This window comes from Delphinus delphis, chromosome 19 (assembly GCF_949987515.2).
Source record: "Delphinus delphis chromosome 19, mDelDel1.2, whole genome shotgun sequence".
Classification (NCBI taxonomy): domain Eukaryota; kingdom Metazoa; phylum Chordata; class Mammalia; order Artiodactyla; family Delphinidae; genus Delphinus; species Delphinus delphis.
In genome coordinates, this window is record NC_082701.1 from 23,816,800 (window position 1) to 23,840,510 (window position 23,711).

The 23,711-nt window shown below is 55.6% G+C and overlaps 2 protein-coding genes across 7 annotated transcripts; one reads left to right on the top strand and one right to left on the bottom strand.

Annotated features, from left to right (window-relative positions):
• Positions 1-140: 140 nt before the first annotated feature.
• ABI3 (ABI family member 3) lies at positions 141-10,787 on the top strand. The gene is made up of 8 exons (XM_059998076.1): positions 141-553; positions 5,408-5,575; positions 6,597-6,773; positions 8,259-8,344; positions 8,527-8,622; positions 8,801-8,934; positions 9,450-9,587; positions 9,897-10,787. Exons 1-8 carry the CDS (start codon positions 437-439, stop codon positions 10,058-10,060), a joined length of 1,080 nt encoding a protein of 359 aa, XP_059854059.1. The 5' UTR covers positions 141-436; the 3' UTR covers positions 10,061-10,787.
• Positions 10,698-17,802, bottom strand: PHOSPHO1 (phosphoethanolamine/phosphocholine phosphatase 1). Of its 6 annotated transcripts, none has more exons than XM_059998082.1 (5): positions 17,691-17,802; positions 16,402-16,500; positions 14,329-14,438; positions 11,825-12,674; positions 10,698-10,917 (listed from the first exon to the last, which is right to left on the bottom strand). In XM_059998082.1, the coding sequence occupies exons 4-5, from the start codon at positions 12,665-12,667 to the stop codon at positions 10,774-10,776; spliced, it is 987 nt and encodes a 328-aa protein (XP_059854065.1). In that variant the 5' UTR covers positions 12,668-12,674; positions 14,329-14,438; positions 16,402-16,500; positions 17,691-17,802; the 3' UTR covers positions 10,698-10,773. The 6 variants fall into 6 exon arrangements, with proteins under 6 accessions (XP_059854065.1, XP_059854066.1, XP_059854064.1 ...); XM_059998083.1 differs by having other exon boundaries at positions 11,825-12,565; positions 17,581-17,802; XM_059998081.1 differs by having other exon boundaries at positions 17,581-17,802.
• Positions 17,803-23,711: the final 5,909 nt, after the last annotated feature.

Consider the following 23,711-nt stretch of genomic DNA (forward strand, 5'->3'; position numbering starts at 1 on the left):
AGCCCCCACCCTCTGCCCTTTCCTCCCCTTCCATGAGTGGAAAATCCATCTCCACCCCCAGAGCAGGCCAGCCCCCTTCCTCCTGTCTCCCATCCCAGCCCCCGCTGCAGTTTCCTTTCCAGGCCCAGGGAGCAATCACAGCTGCCCCGACCTTGGCTTCCTCTGCTGGGAGGGATTGGGGGGCTGGGCCCCTGCAAGGGGCCCCCAGCTTCCCCCTTCCCCTGGGCAGGGGACAGAGAAGCACAGGCCCAGGGAGCGGGGACTAACTTCCTCTTGTGCCGGAATGAGCATGTCTGCCCTTTGCAAGTGGGTTTGGGTCTCTCAAGCAGAGGAAACCAAAAGCAGTGAGAGGGAGGGAAGGCGGAGCGACCAATCAAGGGCAGGGTGAGGCGCAAAACCAGCGGCTCCCCGGGGAGCCAGGCAGAGGCGGGGGGCCATGGCGGAGCTGCAGCAGCTGCAGGAGTTTGAGATCCCCACGGGCCGGGAGGCCCTGCAGGGCAACTACAGCTCCCTGCTGCGAGTCGCAGACTACTGCGAGGACAACTACGTGCAGGTAAGCAGAGCAGGCGCAGCCCCGGTGGCCCAGCCCCTCCAGGGGCCCGGACCCCGTCCTGACAGGTGCTCGGCCTGGGCCTTGGCTGATCTATCCTCCCACTCCAGGCCGGCTTCATCCCAGTCCCGCAAACTCTAACGCTGACTCGTGCTCTCCAAGCCCCCACTGTGCCCCTTCTCTCTCCCGGAGCCTCAGGCATGCCCGGCAGGCAGCGCTACCCCGTCCTGCTACAGGCCTCATCCTAGGCTCATCTCCCTCCTAGCCTTTCACTCAGATCCAGAGGCCCAAAGACTTATCCTCACACACCTGTTGATGCCATCATTCCATGTTCAGGCTGGCTCTGGGTGAGACTTCAGAAGAACTTCCCATTGTCATGAGCTTGAGATGGACGAGGGAAAGTTCTGCTCCTGAGATCTGAGGGAGAGCCGAGAGATGTCAGACTACGCTAGGTTAAAGAGATGGGGTCTGACTCAGAGGCAGGGAGATGGACAATAAGACTGCCGGGAACAGGCTACCGGCAAAAGATAAGGATGGTGGCATTTTAGAATAGTTTTCTAAATTGTGGGGTTGTCCCAGGACCGCAAGTCTGGAGCACGGGAAACTTAACAACGATTGAGCACCTCTGTTATTTCATTAACCTTTTTTTTTTTGCGGTACGCGGGCCTCTCACTGTTGTGGCCTCTCCCGTTGCGGAGCATAGGCTCCGGACGCGCAGGCCCAGCGGCCATGGCTCATGGGCCCAGCCGCTCCGCGGCATGTGGGATCTTCCCAGACTGGGGCACGAGCCCGTGTCCCCTGCATCGGCAGGCGGACTCTCAACCACTGTGCCACCAGGGAAGCCCTCACTAACCTTCTTAACCACCTTGTGAGACAGCATCATTATTCCAATTTCATAGATAAGGAAACAACAGTTCAGGGAGGTGAGGTGACTTGTCCAAGTCATACAGCTTGGCAATGGTAGAGCGGGCATCAGCCCAGGACTCCTGACTTCTGACGATGAGCCCTCTCCTCCCTGCCTTCCCCTCCCTGACATGCTGTATGACTTTAAGACAGTTATTTGCACTGGGACCTCCCGGCTCAGTAGGAGTGTGGAAAAAAATAATAATATAAGGAGCAAGTGCTTATGGGAAAATGGCAGATTAAAGAGAGTCAATGGTAACAAAAGTTAAGCCGCTTTGCTCTGCACCCAAACTGCTCTCATTGCCTCCTTCAGTCCTCACCCCAGTCTGTGAGGTGAGGACCACTCCTACTTCACAACCAGGAGGCTGAGCTTTGGAGAATTTAACTCACTTTCCCAAGGTCTCTAAGCTAGTGGTAGAATCTGAATTCGAACCGGCAACTCTGACTCCAGAGCAGCACCCCCAAACCTCTAGTTGAAAATGTTACCCCGCGTGTAGATATTGAGTGGCTGATTGTAGCTACTGCAGATGAGCCGGAATGTGGCTTGTGAACCAGCTCTATTCTCCAAGCCCTGGAAGGCATGCTCCTTCTATGGACTAGGATGGAGGCTGGCCTTCCCATTCCTTCAGTATCTTCTGCGCATCTCAAAGCACTTCCAGATGGGTTCTCGTTTGCACGCAGTGTGCACACAGAATTTGAGGTCGCAAAGAGCTGAGCCCAATTTCCAACTTCTGGACCTGAGACAAGTTTCCCCTCTGATTCTTTTTTTTTTGCGGTACGCGGGCCTCTCACTGTTGTGGCCTCTCCCGTTGCGGAGCACAGGCTCCGGATGCGCAGGCTCAGCGGCCATGACTCACGGGCCCAGCCGCTCCGCGGCATGTGGGATCTTCCCAGACCAGGGCACAAACCCATGTCCCCTGCATCGGCAGGCGGACTCTCGACCACTGCGCCACCAGGGAAGCCCTCCTCTCTGATTCTTATACCCTCCTTCTCGGTGGTCATATGGGTTAAATGTAATAATGTATTAAAGCATTTAGCCCAGTGCCTCCTCCTTAAGAAGGGCAGGATAAATGGCAGCTGTTACCGTTATCACCACCATCATCATCTTTCATCAGAAGGATGGAAGACACATACAGATATTAAAAGTCAATTCTAGTGAGGTGAAGCAGCCCTTGCACAGAGACACTCAGGGCATCGGAAGCCCTGACCCAGGCCAGAATCTGTAGATTTATGCTTCCTTCATGCAGAACACTAACTACTAGACCACACAACCAGGTACCTTTCCTGACTTCTCTGACGATCTTTGTCTGGGGAGCAAATGCTAAGGAAGGGTTTGGATGACTTCTCAGAACTGGTCTTAAACAAAGCCTGGTTCCCACACCCTCCCTCCCTCACCCCTCCCTCCACCCCAACCAGGTGTCAGGAAACCCATGGGGAATGGGGGAGGGCAGGCTGGGGTGAACGGCAGAGTTCTCCGTCAGGGTCCATTGGATTTGTAGACAGGGTGATTTGCATGATGAATAAGCAATCACCCATGAAGCTGGATCCCAGACCTTTGTCTCTCCAGACCTCACTTTCGATTAAGACCAAAGCCAGGGGTCAGTAGGCATCCAGGCTCTAGCCTCCCAGAGCTGGGCCCAAGCAGACATTTTTCCTGTTTGGACTGACAGGAAAAATCCAGTGATGAATTCCATATGCCAGTCCAGGGAGGGGACAGTATAGGAGAGGCCAGCTGAGACCAGAGAAGTAGTCACTGCTCCATTCTGGGCCTTCGTCCATCTCCTTGCCTACTAAAGGAAGGTCTTGGACTAGAATAAGACCTGCTATGATTTCCGGTTTGATTTCTTTGCCTTTTCAAGGCACTTGGTGACATATGTTGATGAGATGTAAATTAGATGCAAACGAGCAGCTCTTTCCCTCAGTTGGAACAGAAAGGCAGGGAGGAGCACCTGAGGGGAAAAGCATGGAGGGGGTGTGTGGGGCGGGGTGTGTGTGTGTGTGTGTGTGTGTGTGTGTGTGTGTGTGTGCTGTCCAGAAGGTTCTAGGCCTGCCCTTTGGCTCAAGCCTGGCTTGGGCTACACTGGAGGCACCCAGGTCTCTCTCAGCACCCTTCTCGGACAGCTTCTAGGTCTGTTCTCCACTGCAGGCCCAGAGGAGTACCTGAGAGCCCTTAGCAAGGAGACCTCAGCGTGCAGCCTTGCTGGTCACTCTGCTGGCCTCTCCCCAGACTTGCCATGGATTGGCCCGCTACCCTCCATGTCCCTGACCTGAGATGAGGAAGCTGTCTGGGGAAGCAAATGACCAGAGAAGCTTTGTCCCAACCCGCACAGTCCGATCTGGGACGGAAAAAAAACCCTCTTCTGTCTTCAGCCACTCCCTGCCCACCCCAACGCCACTGACTGGAAGTGTGGCCCTGGCCAGCACCTGGCACAGTGCCGGGCACGCAGCAGGAAGATGCCCAGCAAGTGTCTGGGTTTGCATTCAATCCGCTGAGTAACTCACAGACACATATTCGTTAAGTACCGTCTGTGTATTGGGCACTATTCCAGGACAGGATACAGAATATAACAGATGCGCTCCCTGCCCTCACAATGCTTACGTGTGTGTGTGTGTGTGTGTGTGTGTGTGAGTATAGATAATAAAGTACATAGATAAATAATTTCTGATCGTGCTAAGTGCTATGAAGAAAAGAGAACAGAGTAAATCTGATAGTGAGTCAATACAGAAGTGGGCTGGGGGAGATCTTAGGGTGGTGAGGGAAGGTGTCTCTGAAGCGCTGAGACTTAATAAGGATTCTAGAAAGAAATACAGCCAGTGCAAAGTCCTGAGGTAGAGGAACTCCCCTGGTGGCACAGTGGTTAAGAGCCCGCCTGCCAATGCAGGGGGAGATAGGTTCGATCCCTGATCCGGGAGGATCCCCTACGCCACGGAGCAGCTAAGCCCGTGCGCCACAACTACTGAACCTGTGCTCTAGAGCCCACGTGCCACGACTACTGAGGCCGTGTGCCACGACTACTGAAGCCTGCACACCTAGAGCCCGTGCTCCGCAACAAGAGAAGCCACCGCACTAGAAGTCCGTGCACCGCAATGAAGAGTAGCCCCTGCTCGCTGCAACTAGAGAAAGCCCGCACGCAGCAACAAAGATCCAACGCAGCCAAAAAAAAAAAAAGGCCTAAGGTAGAAACGATCTTAGCTTGATCAGGAAGAGAGACCCAATGGCCAGAGTGGCTTGAGGGGCGTGAGTGAGGGAGAGTGGAAGGCAATGAGGGTGAGAAAGAAAGCAGGAGCCAGCCTTGTGAGGCCCTATATAGGCCACGGTTAGAAGTAGCTTTATTCTCAGTGTGTTGGGAAGCTGTTGGAGGGAATGAGTGATTGAAATCACCCTTCCTGGGCCTCAGTTTCTTATCTATAAAATGGATCAGATTATCGCTTCCCAAACACCAGCTTGAAGACTGGAGATAAACCAGGAGCACAGGAGTCGCCTGAGGAACTTTTAGAGGTACAGATTCATTGGTCCCGCGCCCAGGGGATTCTGGTTAGAAGGTCTGGGATGGGGGCATGAGGTTGGCTGTTTGGTTTTCAAGTCTGAGAATATCTCTTCCAGCCAGTATTGACTTCCTCTTTCCTTTCTACCATTCACCCTTTAGCTCCCGCCCCCACCCCCCTCAAAAAATATCTTCAGGAGGATGGTGGAGCCAATCCTGTGTGACTATTTGAGCAGGGTGCCTTTTCCTTCCCTTGCACCCAGTCCTCAGGGCTGCAGATTCACTCTCCTGATGTCCCCTGAGTCCTTCTTACCACATCATTCTTACAGAAACCTCCTCAAACAGCTGAGGGTTGCCACTTCCTCCCAACTCAGCCCCCACATTTCCTATACCCCATCCCAGCCCAGCCCACCCAGCCGCGGCCCCAGTGGAATATGCTGGCCTCAGGCCAGGGCTGTGTGTATTTCAGGCCACAGACAAACGGAAGGCGCTGGAGGAGACCATGGCCTTCACCACCCAGGCCCTGGCCAGTGTGGCCTACCAGGTGGGCAACCTGGCTGGACACACTCTGCGTATGTTGGACCTTCAGGCGTCCGCCCTGAGGCAGGTGGAAGCCCGTGTGAGCACGCTGGGCCAGGTAAGGGCTGTGGGAAGGCTGCTCGCCTCAGACCCCAACTCTTCAGCCCCACCTGGACATCTTCTGCAGCAAAATTTCTTTCTTGCCTCCCTCCATGTCCAAATGCCCACCTGTATCACAGAAGGCTGGCACTCCCCAAACTTTTTGAGCCTTCTAGTCTTTGTGGCTGTGTCTCGGGGGTGAGCCTTGCTGCCCCATCGGACCAGGAACTCCCCGATGGCAGAACTTTATCTTTCTCTGAATTCTATCCTACATGGTAGAAAGCAGGCTCTCCCTATCACGGTGGCTGCATAGGACAGGAAAGAGGAAAATGGACCCTGTTTCCATATAAACACGGGTGGTGATTTTATAAATATCCCAGACTCAGAGTGCTTGCTTGGCAAGGTCATCCTCAGCCCTGGAAGCACTGCCACCACCACACAGCAACCCCAGCCCATCTAGCATACGCACTCTCCTTCCTTCCTGGATCCTTGGCCAAGGAATTGCCCCATAAACCACACGCACAGATCCAGTTACACATGGGTCTGGCCTGTGCATCTCTCCCATGTTCAGTGTGGGTGTGTCTTTTCCTCTCACCCCAGCAGATTGGAGTTCCCACCCTCTCAGTGCTGTAGGTTTCTCCACAGTACATTCCAAGAGGAAGTTAATTCACTTATATTATTGTCCCCCCAAAGGAAGGGCTGATCCAGCCACAATTCTCAGCCACCTCCACTTTATCTCCCTCTGCTCCCAAGCCAGCCCCGTCTCTTCCCAGCATCCCCAGGGATGTTGTGTTTTCTCTTCCTCGGTTCCTGCTCAGCTAATAATAACCCTTGCTCTCTTCCACCAGGAAGTTGCTCCAGAGTGGTTCCATTCTCAACTGGCAACCCTTTCCCCAAATGCTCTCTGCCCTTGGGGACAAAACTCACTCTTTCTCTGGACTTCCCTGCCTCCGATGATCCCTCCTCCCACCCCAAAGCCTTAAGGGGAAGGGTGCTGTGCAGAGGCTGCCCCACTGTCATCTCCAACCCTGTCTTTGCAGATGGTGAACATGCATATGGAGAAGGTGGCCCGAAGGGAGATCGGCACCTTAGCCACCGTCCAGCGGCTGCCCCCCAGCCAGAAAATTATCGCCCCTGAGAGCCTGCCTCCCCTCACGCCCTACTACAGGAGACCCCTCAACTTCGGTTGCCTGGATGACATCGGTCACGGGGTCAAGGTAGAGAGAGGGGCTCCTCCTCTTTCTCCAGAGCCCACCCTCTTCTCTTTTTTTTTTGGCTGTGTCACGCAGCATGCGAGATTTTAGTTCCCTGACCAGGGATCGAACCTGTGCCCCTTGCAGTGGAAGTGCGGAGTCTTAACCACTGGACCACCAGGGAAGTCCCCCCACCCTCTTCTGCCTCATGGCTCTCTTCTCTCTAGACCCTCAGTTTTCTTCCACAACCATGTTCTTGTCCCAAGCTGCAGTCCCTTTCCGTCCTCACTCCCTAAAGCCACCACCCTAAGTGGCTACCTTACTCCACAAGGCCTCCTTAGAGGAGTCCCTTCACCCCCTTCCTCCTTAAAAATTCTTCATGACCCCTCTCTTCATAACTGACCTTTACTCTGTATCACACGATCTGCTGTGAGTGACATCTGGGCACTCCACCCCTCCTTGTGGGTGGCGGGTGTGTGTGAAAGGGAAGAGGGGGGAGGGAGAATGTCAGGGTGTGTATGAGAATGGCGGGCCAGCCACATGAGATCGGCAACTTCCTCTGTCTGGAGGTTTGAGGTCACTGCACTGAACAGTCACCCCAGAGCTGCTGTTGGGTGGGAAGGGGCTGGGACGCAGCCACTCACAGGAGGACACGGTGAATGACTCTGGCATTTTCTTGACAACCCATGTCCTTCTGAGAGGTGGGAGAGGACACACACCCCCATCACATTTTGCTGATTACTTGTCCCCACACTCCAACATTCCAGACTAGATTGGACGTTCCCCTGCATCTAAATGGCCCCTTGCTATCCTTAACACGCCATCTCCCCCCAGAAAGAGAAAGCACACGCCCTCCTTCAGTCACCAGGCCTCCTCACCAGTAAGTTCTTCCTTCTGTCCAACTTCAATTCTTTATGCGTGGGCTCGAGTCCCTTTTTGTCTTGTCCCTTGTGAAGGATAGCAGAGGACATCAGCCCCCATGCACCCCCTCTAGGTAGGGGAAACCCTGTCACTAACAGAGGTGCTCTCTTGCATGTGGGTTTGCACCTTGTCACGGGTACACTAAATGTTCTGCTCCTCTCTGCCCCAAACTCCCCAAAGCCAGTTCCCCAGGCCTGCGAAAATGACAGGTGGGACATTTCTAAGTCAACCTCTACCTCCTCAGCCGCGCACTGGCGTTGGGGTTTCTCAGAGTCAGGGACCACCAAGCTGAGCGCTGAGACGCTTTTGCGAGCGGGTGGGGCTCAGCCGCTGAGGCTCTGCAGAGGAAGTGGCCTTCTGACCGTGCCTGTCTGAGCCTAGGCAGACTTGAGGCCTGGGATCCAGGCAGCGAGCAAGAGTGGGTGGGGCGGGGGTGGGAGAGGGGGGCTGGGAAGTGGAACCGGGAACTTGCTGTGTCCGCGCTCTCCCTCCCAGTTCTCGTCTGCCCCTCCCGCATTTCCTCTCTGGGATGAGGGGCCTAGTGCAGGCCACCCCCCGGTGTCAGCCCCGCCCCCTGTTCCCCCGCAGGATCTGAGCACACAGCTGTCGCGGACCGGGACCCTGTCTCGAAAGAGCATCAAGGCGCCTGCCACACCCGGCTCCACCACCCTGGGGTGAGGCCTCCCCGCAATTCACACCTGCGCCGCTCCATCCAGAAACCCTACTCCTCCATAGCCCCCTTCAAGCCGGGCGCCAAACTTCCTCCTCCGCCAGTTGCCACCTCCTCCCCGCACCGACCGCCTGCTCGCCTGATGCCTTCCCCTTGACGACACCCCTTCTCTCTGCCCACCCCCAGGAGAGCGCCCCGGATCCCCGAGCCAGTGCAGCTCCCCATGGTGCCGGACGGCAAACTCTCCGCCGCCTCCTCTGCCTCCTCCCTGGCCTCGGCCGGGTGAGCCGCACAGGTCCAGGTTGGGGGTGGTCGTGAAGGGCGGGGGCTTAAGAGGACTCAGGGTCACGGGGGCGGAGCTTATGACGGAAGGGGGCGGGGCCAGTTGGTTGCTGAGTTAGGAAGGTGTTCCCCCCCACGCCCCCAATCTAGCCGAGTGCCCGCTTTCTCTGGTCTTCAGCAGCGCCGAAGGTGTCGGTGGGGTCTCCACGACCCAGAAGCAGGCAGTACCCCCACCTCCACCCCCTCCACCTGCTGCCTCCGAAGGTTTCCTGCCGCCCCCTCCGCTGGGGGAACTGTACCTGCCCCCAACGGGTAAGGAGCTCTGCCCTCTCCTCCTAGCTCAACTTTGGGGTCGTTCTCACCTCCCAATACTTCTCCCCACCCTCACCCTTGTTGGGTCCAACTGGGTCTATGTCAGTGACCACTTTGTCCAAGGCAGGAGTACCGGGAAGAAAGGCAGCGGAGGGAATGAACTAACATAATTTAGCCCCCGCTTTCTCATCCATTTTCTCCCTTTTACTTAACCTCCTAGGATCTTCACACTCCCATTTAATAGATGAAGCTGAGCCTGAGAGGTTAAACTAAGTGCATTGGCTCACTCAGTCAAGTGGCAGAGTCTGACAGCCCTACAACTGTTCAATGTTACCGTATTTACTGAGCACCTACTACCTGCTAGAGGCATTGTGGGAGGACCAGGATGAACGGGGGCTGAAAGCAGATTGCAAAAAACGGGTAGATCCTGGGGCCCTGCTCTCCAACACTGAAGTTTCTTGGCCTGGAGGCAGTTGCCTGTGTGACACTTGCAGCCTTTCTGCTTTCCCTCCCAGCCCCAGAGCTGCCCATGCCCCTGGACCTGCCCCCTCCTCCACCCTTGGATGTAGATGATTTGGGGCTACCACCTCCGCCACCACCAGGCTTTGGGCCTGAAGAACCCAGCTGGGTCCCTGATGCATACTTGGAGAAAGGTACTTGACACCTGGGATTGAAAGGCACCAGATCCTGGGGTCAGGATTCCCCGCTCTTCTAGCCCAGAGCCATTCTCCCCTCCAGCTGCAAAGGGGTGAGGCTGTTGTTCCCCACACCCCCATAGAGAAGAGAAGCAGCCGGCCTGATATTGAATATTATCTCAGCTGGGGAGGAGTCCCGGGGCTTTGGAGAAGGCATCTCCTGCTCCACCCCCCACGTTGCTCCCTAGGGTCCAGTATGTGGGCTCCAGCATCCCTGTGGTGGGGCAGGAGGCACATCTCACGGCACCTTCTCCTCCCGCCCTGCAGTGGTGACACTGTACCCGTACACCCGCCAGAAGGACAACGAACTCTCCTTCTCTGAGGGCACCGTTATCTGCATCACCCGCCGCTACTCCGATGGCTGGTGTGAGGGTGTCTGCTCAGAGGGGTCTGGATTCTTCCCCGGGAACTATGTGGAACCCAGCTGCTGACAGTCCGGGCTCTCTGGGATGCTGACCCAAGCACAGCCTTGAGTGAGCCTCTTTTTCTGAGTCCCACACCGAAGCCAGCTCCACAGTCAAGACTGGACCAGGCCTGCACACCTCCTGGGCTGTGATCTGTGTCTGTTCCTTCTCCAGAGGCCTGCTGGAGACAGGAAAGAACTGGAAACCAAGGAGTTTGGTGACCTTATCCACAGGGGACCCTTACGCCATGCATGACAGGGTCTCCAGCTGCAAGCGCCAACTTTGAATAAAACTCTGATGCCCTGATTGCCCTGCAGGGCTGGGGAACCGAGGGACTGAAAGGCAGCCCACTTGTAAGGCTCCCGCTAATTGAGCGCCCCCGCCTGCCCTGAGCAGCGGTATCCCCCATCTCCTCGGTGCTCACTGAGCCCTCTGCGCTCGACCCCTGTGCCCCTCTGCAGAGACGGGCTGCACCCTGCTCTTTTGCCTGTTGCTTGCTTTGTTATGCATTTAGTTTTGGTTCCCCAAGCTGGGCACTCCTCCCAAGAGTGGGGACCAGCTCCCTCACTTAAGTGGGGCTCTCTGAGAGGAGAGATCACCTCGCCCTCATCCCTCAGGCTGCGGCGCAAGAGATCTCAGCCACCTTCACCTCCTTTCTCTTTTTCTTTTTTTTTCTGTACGCGGGCCTCTCACTGTTGTGGCCTCTCCCGTTGCGGAGCACAGGCTCCGGACGCGCAGGCTCAGCGGCCATGGCTCACGGGCCCAGCCGCTCCGCGGCATGGGGGATCTTCCCGGACCGGGGCACGAACCCACGTTCCCTGCATCGGCAGGCGGACTCTCAACCACTGCACCACGAGGGAAGCCCCTTCACCTCCTTTATAGCTCTGAAACACCAAAAGAGGGAGGAGGGCCTTGGGTTTCCGCTGGCTCTGCTTTAAAACATCATGGCTTTCTGTTCCATACGGGAGAAGGGGGACTCAGAGGGCCCAGTCGGCGGGGCAACTTTGGTTAAGTCCCTGGTTTCTTGCTGCATAGACGAGGCTGGGGTGCGAGGAGGTATCTTCGGGGTCTGTGAGGTCCCTGGCTGGCCAGACCCGAGCCCCGGACAGTGTGCTACCTCATTCGACCACAAGGAGGTGTCTGTGCCCTCTGGCTTTTTTTCCTGTGGGGATGCTGACAGGGTTGGGGGGGGAAGGGAGGCCAGGAGTACAGTGTAGGGTCACAGTAGGTAAAACAAGATCTAGGCCTGGGACCTTCGGCAGAGAGCGCCACTCCTCTCCGCGGGGAGTCCGGTGCGGGGGAGGGGTGGTGGAGAGTGCAGGGCCTGGGTCCCCTTGACAGAAGACTGGGGGTGGGAGGTCATGCAGCCCAAGGTTTAACTAAACCTTTAGTTAAAGGTTTAGTTGGTTTAACTAAACCAACGCAGCGGGAGATGTTCTACCCCGCCAGGGAACCCCTTCCTCCCAGCTGGGAGGACCAGGTTTTTGGAAACGCTGCTGCCTGCTCAGGTATGCGCACCACCCGGGTGGGGCAGACTCCGGAATTTGCTTGCAGTGGAACTGGGGGAGGCAGCAGAGCTGGGTTAACTGCATAGACGGGGACAGCTCCGAACTCCCTCTTTCAGTCCCCAAATGGACGAACCTAGGATTCCGGAAATTCCCGGAGGATCATAACAAAGCGAAAGGGAAAGGGGGTAATAAAGCTAGGTGTGTCTTTCCCGACCCCCACCCCCTCACCCCCTCCCCGCCCGGGTGCCCCCTGCAGGCCCCGTCCTCAGCACGTCTTCAGCACCTGTTGCAGATGGAGGCGCACTTCGGTGGCGGTTTCCCAGGGCACCACCCTGGCGCAGAAGGAGCTGGGCTCGGCCTTCTGCGCCTCCTGGATAAGGCGGTGCATGGGGTAGCCCCGGCGCGGGAAGGCCACGTCGCCTCCTGCCAGCACCCCCATGGGGCAGAAGTCGTTGGCGCCGTCGCCCACGTAGAACAGGCGCTCGAAGTGCACGCCGTCGTGGGCCCGCTCGCGCAGGTAGTCGCTGAGCACCTTGTGCTTGCACATGTTGGCGGGGCAGCGAGCGCAGCTGTGCGCGTGGAAGGGCCGCAGCGCCAGCAGCCCCCGAGCGTCGGGCCCCGACGGGTTGCTGAAGATGCGGCGGAACAGGCCGTGGTGGCCGGCGGCGCGCAGCGCACTCTCCACGCCAAAGGTGTTGGCGTCTGAGATAAGAATAACCTCAAAGCAGGCGCCCTGCTTGGCCACAAACTGCAGCAGCTCGCCCATGCCGGGCGACAGGGGGATGGCCTCGTAGATGGCGCGCAGGTCCCGGGGCCGCACGCCCTGCTCGCCCAGGTACTGGAAGACGCGCTGCATGTACTCGTTGTAGAAGCCCTCGCGGTAGGTGGCACGCAGGCTCTCAGGCAGCCGCTGGCCCGGCGCGGCGCGCACGATGGAGTCATCGCTGTTTTCATCCACGATAGTCTCGTCAAAGTCGAAGGTCAGGAGGAAGCGCGGTGCACCCTGCGCAGCCATCCCGCCGTCCTGGGAGCAGGGGAGAGAGGAGGGAGCAAGCGAGAGGGGGCGCGGCGGGAGCCGGCCAGGGAGAGGCTGGTTAGCGGGCCTCGGCCAGAGGCGCTGGCACATCCAAGACCTGAGGAGGACCCAAGGCTGGTTAAGCAACGCTGTCCTCACCCCCAGCCTTCCCCGCCCACCCCCTTGCACCTCTCGGTTAACTGCGCTGGGGTTAATCCTCAGGGGACCATCCTCCTCGTGAACCCAGAAGGGCTTCTTTGACACCTGCTTCTTCTACTCTCATCCGGGGCTATGGGGGCTTAACGAGGGTCAGCTTAAAGGAGTGGCAGAGTGGCTTCCAAGGGGGCGCTCCTTTGGGGAGGTTTCTGGACTATTCTGGAGACTTCCAGTGACCCCAGCTGTCCATTGGATACAGGGAGGGTGGGAGGGACTCTCTACTCCCTCTTCCCTAACATAGTTAAGGAAAACCACCCGTTCACCCAAATGCAGCAGCCTCCTCGTTCCCCTTTTTGGCCATGCACAGCCAACGGCTTGTGGGGCTGGTGGACAGGAGGAGCCAGGGAAGACTTGCTAGCACCACCCAAAGCATGTGGGCGATCAGTGCCAGGCCTGGAGAGGTAGGGGCCTGGGCTTCTGCACTGGCCAGAGAATTGGATTTTAGCTCTTGGAAGAGCCAGGTAGGTGGATTGACTATCCCAAATCCAGGCAGGCTCTCTGTGAGCTGCCTCCAGCCAGTGGCACTGGGCAGGGGTCCGAGGATGGGACACAACTTCTCGGGGGAGTTTTAGGGCCCTGTGCTGGCAGCTCATCACTAATCACTTGCCAATTCCCTGGGAGGAACTTGTCAGCAGGTGGGGTTTCTGCGAGAGTCCGAAGCAAGCGGGCAGCAGGAGAAGCAGTGGGGCTTGGGGAAGTCGGAGCCTCCCACACCAGGCCACGACATACCTGGGAGACAGGTAAGGGAGAGGAAAGAGAGCAGCAGTGGCTGAAAAGGCAGAGGAGGCAGCAGGTAGTGGGGACATGGGTGGGGGGGGGGATGAGGCAGGAGTGGGGAAGAAGGGGGCTAGAGGAGGAAGTCGTGCCGGGGCCACGGGGAGGAAGGAACATGAAGTCAAGACCCTGGGTTAACCATGTTGCGGGGGGCGGGTGGGAAACACAAGGGAGAGGATGGGAGGCAACAGGGCAAGTGTGAGGGCGCGAAGGCAAGCAAATGGAGAGCAGAAGCCCTCTGCAGCCTGGCCCTGCCTCTCTGCCTGCCAGCAGCTTTATGTGACAGAGGGGCAGCGAGCAGATTACGTACAGCTTCAGAATATCCACCATGCTGCCTTTCTGCCTCTCAACCCCCCACCCCAGTTAGTTGAGACAGAGCCACTCCTCTTTCTGGTTTCTTCCTAACTCCCTTTCCAATATTCCTGTGATGTTTATGGCCTGGTACATCCTGTAAACAGAAGGCCAAGCTCCTGATTTCCAAACTGGGATTTGAACCTGCTGTCTGCCTCCCTAAGAGAATTGTCCCTTTGACTTCCATCCCTAGAGTCACTCTCTGGTCTCACCAACATCTATCTGTGAGTTTCAGTGGCCCACGATCCCTGGAGTGGAGGATGTAAAGCATCAGGGCCCCACCCCTGGGATGGAAGCTTCCAGGGATTAGTGGAGGCGCAGTAGAGGTGAGGGCAGGCTTAAAAGGGGCTGGATAGGGCTCCTCCCTCCCCATGATGGGAACATGGGAGCTGAGGCCTCATCCTAAGAGACCCCTGGAGGGACCCACTTACCCTAGATAGGCATCGGAGGCCAGCAACTGGAAAACACCCACTCATGGTCAGTACATCACCCTGGGCACCACCTGTAGGGACTGTTGGCCTCCAGCTGTCGTCCAGAGCTCCTAACAACCACACAAGGTCCGTTTGAGGGTCCCAGTCAGGTGGCTTTGTTTCCTTGTCCTAACCCCTCTCCTGAGCCCCAGGAACCACTCAGTAAAAACAGCCCCTCAGATAGGCCAAGGACCACAAAGCCCTTGCTGGGCACCCTCTTAACAATCCCCTACGACGCTGGAAAGGTTACAGATGATATTATTGGAGACCTAGAAAGTTTAACCAACTTGTGCAGACATCACCCACTGTATGTGGCAGAGATCTCAAAAACAGATCTCAGAGTCTGAGACCAGTGCTTTTTTCTCTGTATGGTCATTGCCCCATTCTTGTGTACGGCACATCATAGTTTACAAATCATCTTCGCTCACATTCTCTCCCTGCTCATCACAATCCCATGAATTCAGCAGATGAGAAGGGCTCAGAGATTAAATAACTTGCCCAAGGCTATGATGGTTCCATGGCACAGAGCCTGGTTCATGAAAACCTGGCCACAGCCTTGCCTGCCCTCTGCCCTCAAAGGGGAAGGGGCAGATGACCAGGCTCACTGCACCACAGCTGGAAGGCCGGGACCCCTGGGCACCACAGGTGATCTGGGACTGTCTTCCTCCCTGGTGCTTCTAGAGGCTGGCAGTCAGCAGGAGTCGGGTTGAAATTTCTGCCGGACTTTGCTATGTAACTTTGGGGACAGGGTTTGGCTTCGTGGGGGGCTTCACCAGTGCAGCTACAAACCCACAACTCCAGTGCCTCCCCTCCATCCTGGGGTTAAATGAGAGACTAGATGCAGCTGGGACAGGTCTGGAAAGCTACTGTGAGCCAGGAGACTAGACAGGCTAAGGAGCAAAGGAGCAAAGGTCTGGCTGGCTGCTTCCCTCTGGTGGTGAGAGTGGGTGACACTGGGTACCCCTCTGACTTTGTCAAGTTGACTCTCCCCAGAGCATCCCAGGACAGCATGGAGAAGCTGTAGCCCTCAAGACAGAGACTGGGATATCCCAGGAGGGAGGGGCTCTCTCGCTCTCCATTTGAGGTACCCCATCCCTCCCCACTCCCTGACCACACATGCGTTAAACCCTTTTGCTAGGGATGGGATGTGGGTTTCAGCCTTTTCCCTAAGAACTTGTAATCTAGGAATTGAAGAGACACAGTTCAAGAAGATGGGAGAGGGCTTCCCTGGTGGTGCAGTGGTTGAGAGTCTGCCTGCTTATGCAGGGGACACGGGTTCGTGCCCCGGTCTGGGAAGATCCCACATGCCACAGAGCGGCTAGGCCCGTGAGCCATGGCCGCTGAGCCTGCGCGTCCGGAGCCTGTGCTCCGCAACAGGAGAGGCCACAACAGTGATAGGCCCGTGTACCGCAAAAAAAAAAAAGAAAGAAAAAGAAAATGGGAGAGAAGGGGAGGGAGGCATGTGAGATGAAGGAAGGGCACGTTTAGGGGGTTAGAGGTGGGAGGGCTGTCCCCAGGCCCCATCTAGAGGGAGTTTCAGCCTTCCAGAATCCTGGCTGATATCACATGTTCCCCAGGGGCCAGGCAAATCCAAAGAGAAAAGGTCAAGGGATGCCACTCCCCTTGTAAAAGCAAACATGGACAGACATGCGCCGGGCAGATACAAAGCTAAAAAAGGGTCTCCAGGAGCCACCCAGAAGCCAACTTTCACTGCCCTTGGTGCTTTTTCTTTTCTTTTCTTTTTTAAATTTGGTGGAATAGTCTACTGGGTTTTAATCATGTTCAAAACTTCTCATAGCAAAAGAAATAGTTACATTTTTTTCATCTAATACTAGTATTTAGGGAAATCAGTTAAACATTTATTTGGTGAGTTGCCCTTGTTTTAGTCCCCACAGCAGAAAGCAAGGCATCCTGGGTTTCTCCCCTCGAAACTGAGAAGGCCATGCTGTGATACCCACCCCTACCCCAGAGTAGTCAGAGGGACCCCAGGCCCCGCTTGGATCTGCCTCCTGTGACATTCAAAAAGGTACTCACCTCTGCTAGCTTTGTCCTGAGTGATCAAAACCTTTTGTGGTCACCAAAAAGGGTCCCTCAGAGGACAGGGGGACAGGACCTCTGAGCTTCTCCTGCAGGCTAGAGTAGAGAGAGAAGGGTTTCATCAGGCTGGCAGGGAGTCCACGTTCTAGTCCTACCTAAAAGCACTGCTTCTCTCCTCCCCCCTCCCCCCTCCCCACCCACCCCGTTCACCTTTTTACACAAGTGCTGCTACATTACATCTATGGGAATAGGGTGCGAGGACACCTGGGGATGAGGGAGGGAAACAAGAATAGGCCCTAAGTTTGAAAGGCCCCTCTTAATGGATGGATGGAGTTTTAGCAGCTTTAACGGTTTTCTATGAGAAACGTGCAGGATAAGGATGTGGTGGGGGCAAGGACCCCAGAGATACTATAGTAACGCATCCTCTTAGTATCAACCACTAGAAACCAGATTCCACCACTAGGCTGGAGTTCTCTCCCTCCCCCAGACAGCACTCCCAACTTCGTCATGGTCTATTCCTCACTCACCACCACCAGCAGTGAATAGGAAAGGCCCAGAGAGGTCAAGCTAACATCCTGGGTCACACAGCATCAGAATCAAGATTAGAACTCAGGGGTCTCTACTGCCTCTTGGGAAAACTGCAGCCAGAACTTTCCCTATTGCCCCCCTGGGTTGTGAGCTTGCAGTCCTGACTAGCTGGGTTGAAGTCGTGGAGCTCTCGTGCCAGTGAGGAAGCTGAGACCCTGAGTCACCTCTGGTCTCGCCCTGCCTGGGTGGACAAGCTCGGAGGGGATCGTCAATGGGCAAGGAGGTGGCAGCTGACGGTGGAGTTGGGGGAGAGATATTTTTAGAGGTGGCTGGAAAGCAGGCACTCTGGCACACCCCCAGGTGGCGGGTGCTTCGCTCCAGTGAGGGGCGGCGGGCGGGCAGCTCGGGAGTCGAGGGGACTCGTGGGTGGCAGGGAGCAAGGGAGCACGGATTCCTAAGCCTTGTCCGAGTCGGGGACGGACCTAAACCCGGACAGCCCGTTCCTGGGGTAGGAGAAGGGGGACTCATTCCTCCGCCCCGGAGACTCCCCCAATGACACGCGCGTGAAAGAGCGCTCTCAGACTCAGCGCAGCCGCCACCCCACACTGGGACCCCAGCACTCCCCACCTTGGGAAACCCAGGACTCACGTGGGGAGCGGTGGCTGCAGACGTCTGTCCCGGCTGAGTTTGGAGTGTAAAGAGTGGGGAGAGGGGCTAGCTGAGGTATTTGGGCGCAGGATGGAGCAAGGGCTGCTTACGGGAATTGAAGGGGACGCGGTGTCTTATCCGCCCCCGGATTTCTTGGGCTCCGGCTCTCACGAGTCCCTCCACTCCCGAGGGGCCGTGGATGATGTGCATCTGGACCGCTCTCTCCACTTGCCCCCCATCCCCACCCCGGGCCGCCGCCGCGTCCCCTTTAAATACCCGGGAGCCTGAGCCGGAGCCCAAGCCGCGGTTGGCGCTGCGGCTGCCGCAGCACCCGGGCCCACCGCAGTCCCCGCACGTCACAAGCGGCTGTCCAATCACAGTGGCGCCGGAGAACACTAAGGGGGCGGGCCTCCGCAGGCCACGCCTCCCGGCTGCCCCGGAGGCTCCCGGAGCGCAAGCGAAGGTGGGATTGGGAGCTGCGGGAAAGGGTAGGAGAGTGGAGGTGGAACGCGTCCCTTCAGAGGGGCTTGGGTGGGGGGCACCCTCATTAGAGCGGCTGCGGGCCTCTACGTAAGTCCCGAGCACACACCTGGAGGTGCTCGGGCTGTGGACTTTCTCCACCGCCGCCTCCAGAGCTCTGATCCCGGAGATTTGCAGAAATGCACCCTCATCTCCAGCCCTTATTCCGTTCTGCTCTCCTAAGCCCAAGAGCAGGGATCGGTTGACCCCGCCGAGGAAAAGCAATTCCTCTCCCACGTGCGCATAGCTAGGTGCCCTCTGCCCTCCAGGCAGAGTCACTGCGCCCCGCTCCTTGGGACCCTTGCTCCCGTTACAGGTCACAGGGGGTTGCCGACTTTCCCACTCCCCTACCCTGTAAACACTAAGTTGGGGACCAAACTCTCTGCCCCTTTGCAAGTAGTGTGGTAAATAAAAAACCCACTTTCTCCTCGCTCGCTGAGTCCTTTCCTAGCCACACCCGCCCCACCCTTATGCCCTCCCACCCTGGTGGTGAGGAGGAGAGAAGATTATGTTTAGAGAGGAAAGAAACTTATTTACTGAGAACATACTATGAACCGGGTATCGTACTAGATCGCAGCACTTATGGTTGAATGTTGACAGCAGGAAAAATTGAGTTCAAACCCAGGCACACCTAACTCATGGGGGTCACAAAGGGGCTGTGTGGGTGGGGAGAAGGTGCGCAGCCCCAGGCCTGGGGCTAGTCTCCCTGGCTCCACTCTCTTCCGGGAGAAAAGAGGGCGCAAATGCAAAGGCCCTGAGTGATCTGGAGGCCAGTGGGACTGGAAACCAGAGGGAGCGAGGGTCAGCCAGGGAGTACCCTAATCTCTGTGCCAGGGGCTAGGGGTACATTGATGAATAGGACAAACGTGTGCCATGTTTCCATATATACAAAGGGGAAGCAAGGCTTTAAATCTGCAAACCTGACCCTTAAAACCCTTGCCAGTAACTCCCAGTGTCCCAGCTCCTTCAACTGGTTTGCTGCTCCACTTCATCTCACAGCCCAGTCTTCACGCCTCACCCTTTCCTCCTGCTCCCCTGCAGGGGGCCCTTTCCTTCTCAGGACCACACCCACCCCATTTGCTGAGCAAGTTCAGCCTGGACATCATCTCTTGCCCTGTTACACATCCTGCACTTCCTTTTATTATACTGATCACGTGTGTGCTAACAGAGCGCGTAGTAGGTGCTGTAAATGTAGGGGGTCCCTGGAGAAAGCGATCAGGCGTGGCTTTCTTGACACGAGAGAGGCCGTTTTGACCTAAGCCATGTCGTGATCTGATCCAGGCCACGGTGCTTATCGTTAACAGGTCTCAGTAATTCATGAGTTTAAGGAAAGTGAGGGAATGCAGGAAAAAAGGAAAAGCCGTCAAGAACCAATAGCTCAGCTGTAAAACAGAGTCCTGGATCCTCCTCAAGGGATCTGCATGACAATCTGATACATATCTTTGAGTTCTGTAGGAACTAAGGCCCCTGCCCAGGTGGAGGATGGGATGAAGATGTTGACCCTCCTGACTTCAGTCAAGTAAAGCTTGAACTTTGTTGACCTTTGCCCCAGTTCTATGCTGAATCTCCTTTGGGAAAGATGCCTGGTGTTCTCCTTATTGACTTTTTGTTTTGTTTTGTTTTATTTTTGCCGTACCGCCTGGCTTGCAGGATCTTAGTTCCCTGACCAGGGGTTGAACCCGGGCCACAGCAGTGAAAGTGTGCTCTAAATAATAAATTCTTCCTTCTCCTGCTCTTTGGTTTGGTTGTGTCTTTTGGCACCCACCAAGGGGCGAACCTAGTTTTCAGGTAACATAAATATTTTTCCATATGTCAGTTCATGAAATCCTCACCACCCTATGAAGTGGGTGCATGGCTCATTTTACTGTTGGGAAATCAAGGCACAAAGAGTTGAGCTAGACTAGGGTCACTCAGCTGGTGAATGGTAGAGCTGGGCTTCCAACCTGGCTACCTTAATCATCACGCCACACCCTCTCATTCAGTGTCTGCCTCGCTGCTTCTCCAGTAGGCAACGTGAGGGCAGAGACCATGCTTGTCTTATTTATTAGTGTCCCCCTAGTCCCTAGCATATAGACCCTGGCACATAGTAGGCCTTAGATATTTGTTGTTGGATGAAACAAGTCCCCTGCTGTGTTCACCTCAACATTAGTCTCCTCAACGTTAGTGCTCCACTTGTGTTCCCTGTTAAATCTTCACACCAACAGTCACTTCGGATTTATTCCCATTTTACAACAGGGAAATTGAGATCAAATGACTTGTCCAGGGTCACATGCTCTCAGGAGGCACTAGATTCTAATCCCTTTGATGCAATTAGCCCTTTTAACCTTGTTTCCAAATTCACCCCTGGGGCTGAAGGAGGGGTGGGCAGAGAGCTTCCTGTAGCCGCCTGTAGTGAGTTCTTACTGCCTGGTTTCGCCTTCCAGCCACAGGAATACCAAAGTTCAACAGGGGCTTCGTGCAAAGCACCTTTATGGAATAAATGTAGAAACTCCTAGCTCTCCCTGCACTAAAATTTTCAGGAGCAAACCTATTTCTCTCTTTCTTTTTTTGAGGTACACGGGCCTCTCACTGCTGTGGCCTCTCCCATTGTGGAGCACAGGCTCCGGACGCACAGGCTCAGCGGCCATGGCTCACGGGCCCAGCCGCTCTGCGGCATGTGGAATCTTCCTGGACCGGGGCACGAACCCGTGTCCCCTGCATCGGCAGGCAGACTCTCAACCACTGCACCACCAGGGAAGCCCTGTATTTCTCTTTAAACTTTCCGCTCTCATTGTGCCAATGAGTAAGCAAGTTGGATGCTCAGCCATGTGTCTAAAGATGGGGACAGAAGGAATGGGAATTCTCACCTGCTACCACACCCCATCCCCACCCCCAGCAGGTTGAGGCCTCTGCCCAGCTCTCTGGCTGCAGAACTTCCTCCCCTCCCATGGGGTTCACCTTAGAACTCAGCTCAGTCCATCTGGCAGAGAGCTTGTGGAGATGGGAGCCATCTGAGGTGACAGGGACAGGAGTCCCTGGTGAGCCCTGACTCAGGTGGCCAGGAATGGAGCTCTCCAGCTGGTCTTCACAAAGAGGATGTAACTCTTGCCCGAGGTTTTGGTTGTAAGGCCTGGGAGGCCGGGAGGCCAGGAATGTGACCTCTGACTCTCCAATCTGCCCGGTGGTGAGAGGGGCGCTGGCCAGAGGGAGGAGCAGATCGCCGCCGGGACGATTGCATTCAGGCACTGGGCACCAACGGGGTGCCAAGAACGTAATCCCCACATCAACCCTGGCAGGTGGGTTTTAGTATTTCCATTGTACAAATAAGAAAGCAGAAGCTTGGGGACATTAAGAAAGCACCTTGCCCAAAGACGCTGTGTAGCAAGTGGTGGTCAGTCCCGATGTTCAGGTCAGCACTTCTCTGTCTGCAGAAGGTAGAGGTTCCCTTGGGGATCTGGTAACTGATGCAGGTGGGCTTAGTGGAAGAGGCCACTGGGAGTGACCCCGCTGAGGCAGTTCTGCAAGATCTGTTTTAGGTGCTCTGGGTCTAAGGCATTGTGCTGGGGCTTAGGGACCAGGGCTGGATAAATCCCTTTCCAGGTTTTTCGGGTAACATTTCCCTCCCTGCCTTCTCCAGCCCCGGCCCCTTCTCCATACAACGGGCTCACCCGGACTGAGCTGTCTGCTGTCCTCTCATTTGGCTTCTAAGCACCCTCCTTCTGTGAAACAACTTTCAGAGGCTTGAAATCCGCCACTCTAGTCTCTTCATTTTTGCAAATGTCACATTAGAGAGAACAGGGTGATTTAGTTTCTGCCTGCCTCGTGTCCATGGTTACTTCTTGCATCCCTCTCCTCCTCGTATTGTGTGCTCTAAACATACCAGCCTTATTTCAGACTTTCACGTGTGCTACCACAGGCCCTTTGCACATGCTGTAGCCTCTTCCCACACCATCCATGGCCTCTCACTGAGTTCAGGGCTCAGCTCTGTAAGTCACTTCTAAAAGGAAATTTGTTATGCCCGCAACCCCTCCTCCCACCTTGATGTGGGGACCTCCCATTCCACATCTCCACAGCACCCTGTACTTGTCCTGGGTGATGGATTAATATCTGCCTCCCATCAGACTGTCACCTTCACGAGGATAGGGCCATAGTGCGTTTGCTCCCAGGATATCCGCAGCAGCTGCACAGGCCTTGATCTAGAGCAGCCAGCCGCACCATAAATACTTGTTGCCTGAAGGATTGCAGGAGTCTACCTCATCTACTGGTATAGGGTGTGGCCTTAGGCCTGGAATGAGACCAAAGCAAGCTGTCTCAGCCTCAGTTGTGTTGCAACCTGGCCGTCTGACTGTGGATCTGCTAACAATAGATGGTGCTGGCAGCTCAGCGTGTCTTTACACCTTCCTCTGAGCAAGCTGACCCACCCAGGAATCTCCTATCCCAAGGCAGGCCTGTGCTTCTGGGAGCTGGAGGCCTTGAGGGCAGGTTGATAGGAACAATATTTTGGGTTCCTTTTGCCTAGGTCCAGGTGCACCAACAATAAGAGTCCCTCATGTTTTCAGTAGACTTTGGAGCTTACAAAACACTCTGGGGACTTCCCTGGTGCTCACGTTTCCGCGGAAGGGGGCACGGGTTCGATCCCTGCTTGGGGAACTAAGATCCCGCAAGCCGCGCTGCATGGCCAAAAAAAAAAAAAAACTTAAAACAAAAAAAACACTCTCTGTAATTCACATTATTTTCCTGGTGAGGAAAATGAGGCTGAGAGAGGTTAGGTGACAAGTCCAAGGTCATACAGTCAGTAGAGTGGATAAGGCAAAACTTGAACCCAGGTCTTATGAAACCAGCTAGTTTTCCAGAGGTGATTATACCAGGGGAGGTGACGTGCTGCTAACCAGCAAAGAGTCCAAGATTCTGGCCTTTTTGGCAGTTGACTCTTTTGTTCTTTTTTTATTCATTCATGCATTAATTTGTCCAAGAGACATAAGCTCCACATTGCCTTCAAGAAGGTCACAGTCCAGTGCTAGCATTTTGAATCTGTGGTCCATCTGGGAATGGCCTGAATTTAGTACATACATTTTTGTGTGTTTATGTACCAACGTGCATTTTTTATGTAAACTTTCAAAAAGTTTCGTGACACCACCTGCCCTCCTCTCCCCTTCCTGCAAAAATGTTAAGCACCACTGGGGTAACACATGCTACTTATTGTAAATGGACAGCGGCCCATGTGCTCAACAGTCTGTCCTGCTTGTTTGGGTGACTAAGGCCCCAGCACGTGACCGTCTCTGGCCCACATGACCCATCCTCGGCACTGAGACCCTGGACAGCTCCTCTCAGCCACTTCTGGAGGAGTCAACATACAGAAACACACACATGCCACACGCACATGCCACACGCAGCTCTAAAACTGCTCCTGACGCCAGGGAAATACTTTGGTTTTTCCCTCTGGTATTAGTAACACACAGTACGGCCCACGATGGCTACATTTCTTGAGGGCTGTGTGGGTCAGACACTATGATGCTTACACCCTCATCTCTTTTCATCCCCACAACAGGCCCGTGAGTTTAGCAGCTTGCCCGAGGTCACATGGCTGGGAAGAGGTGGAGGTGAATTATAAGACAGCATCGCAGGGACAGAGG

Excerpts from the sequence above, each read along its gene's own strand:
- ABI3 (XM_059998076.1), top strand. The coding sequence starts at position 437 with ATGGCGGAGCTGCAGCAGCTGCAGGAGTTTGAGATCCCCACGGGCCGG. Across the intron at positions 8,623-8,800 it reads TCCTCCCTGGCCTCGGCCGG|CAGCGCCGAAGGTGTCGGTG; the intron begins GTGAGCCGCACA and ends TCTGGTCTTCAG. Across the intron at positions 8,935-9,449 it reads ACTGTACCTGCCCCCAACGG|CCCCAGAGCTGCCCATGCCC; the intron begins GTAAGGAGCTCT and ends TTTCCCTCCCAG.
- PHOSPHO1 (XM_059998080.1), bottom strand. The coding sequence starts at position 14,373 with ATGAGTGGGTGTTTTCCAGTTGCTGGCCTCCGATGCCTATCTAGG. Across the intron at positions 13,502-14,328 it reads GCCTCCGATGCCTATCTAGG|GTATGTCGTGGCCTGGTGTG; the intron begins GTAAGTGGGTCC and ends CCTGTCTCCCAG. Across the intron at positions 12,675-13,379 it reads AAGTTCCTCCCAGGGAATTG|GTCTTGGATGTGCCAGCGCC; the intron begins GCAAGTGATTAG and ends GGTCCTCCTCAG.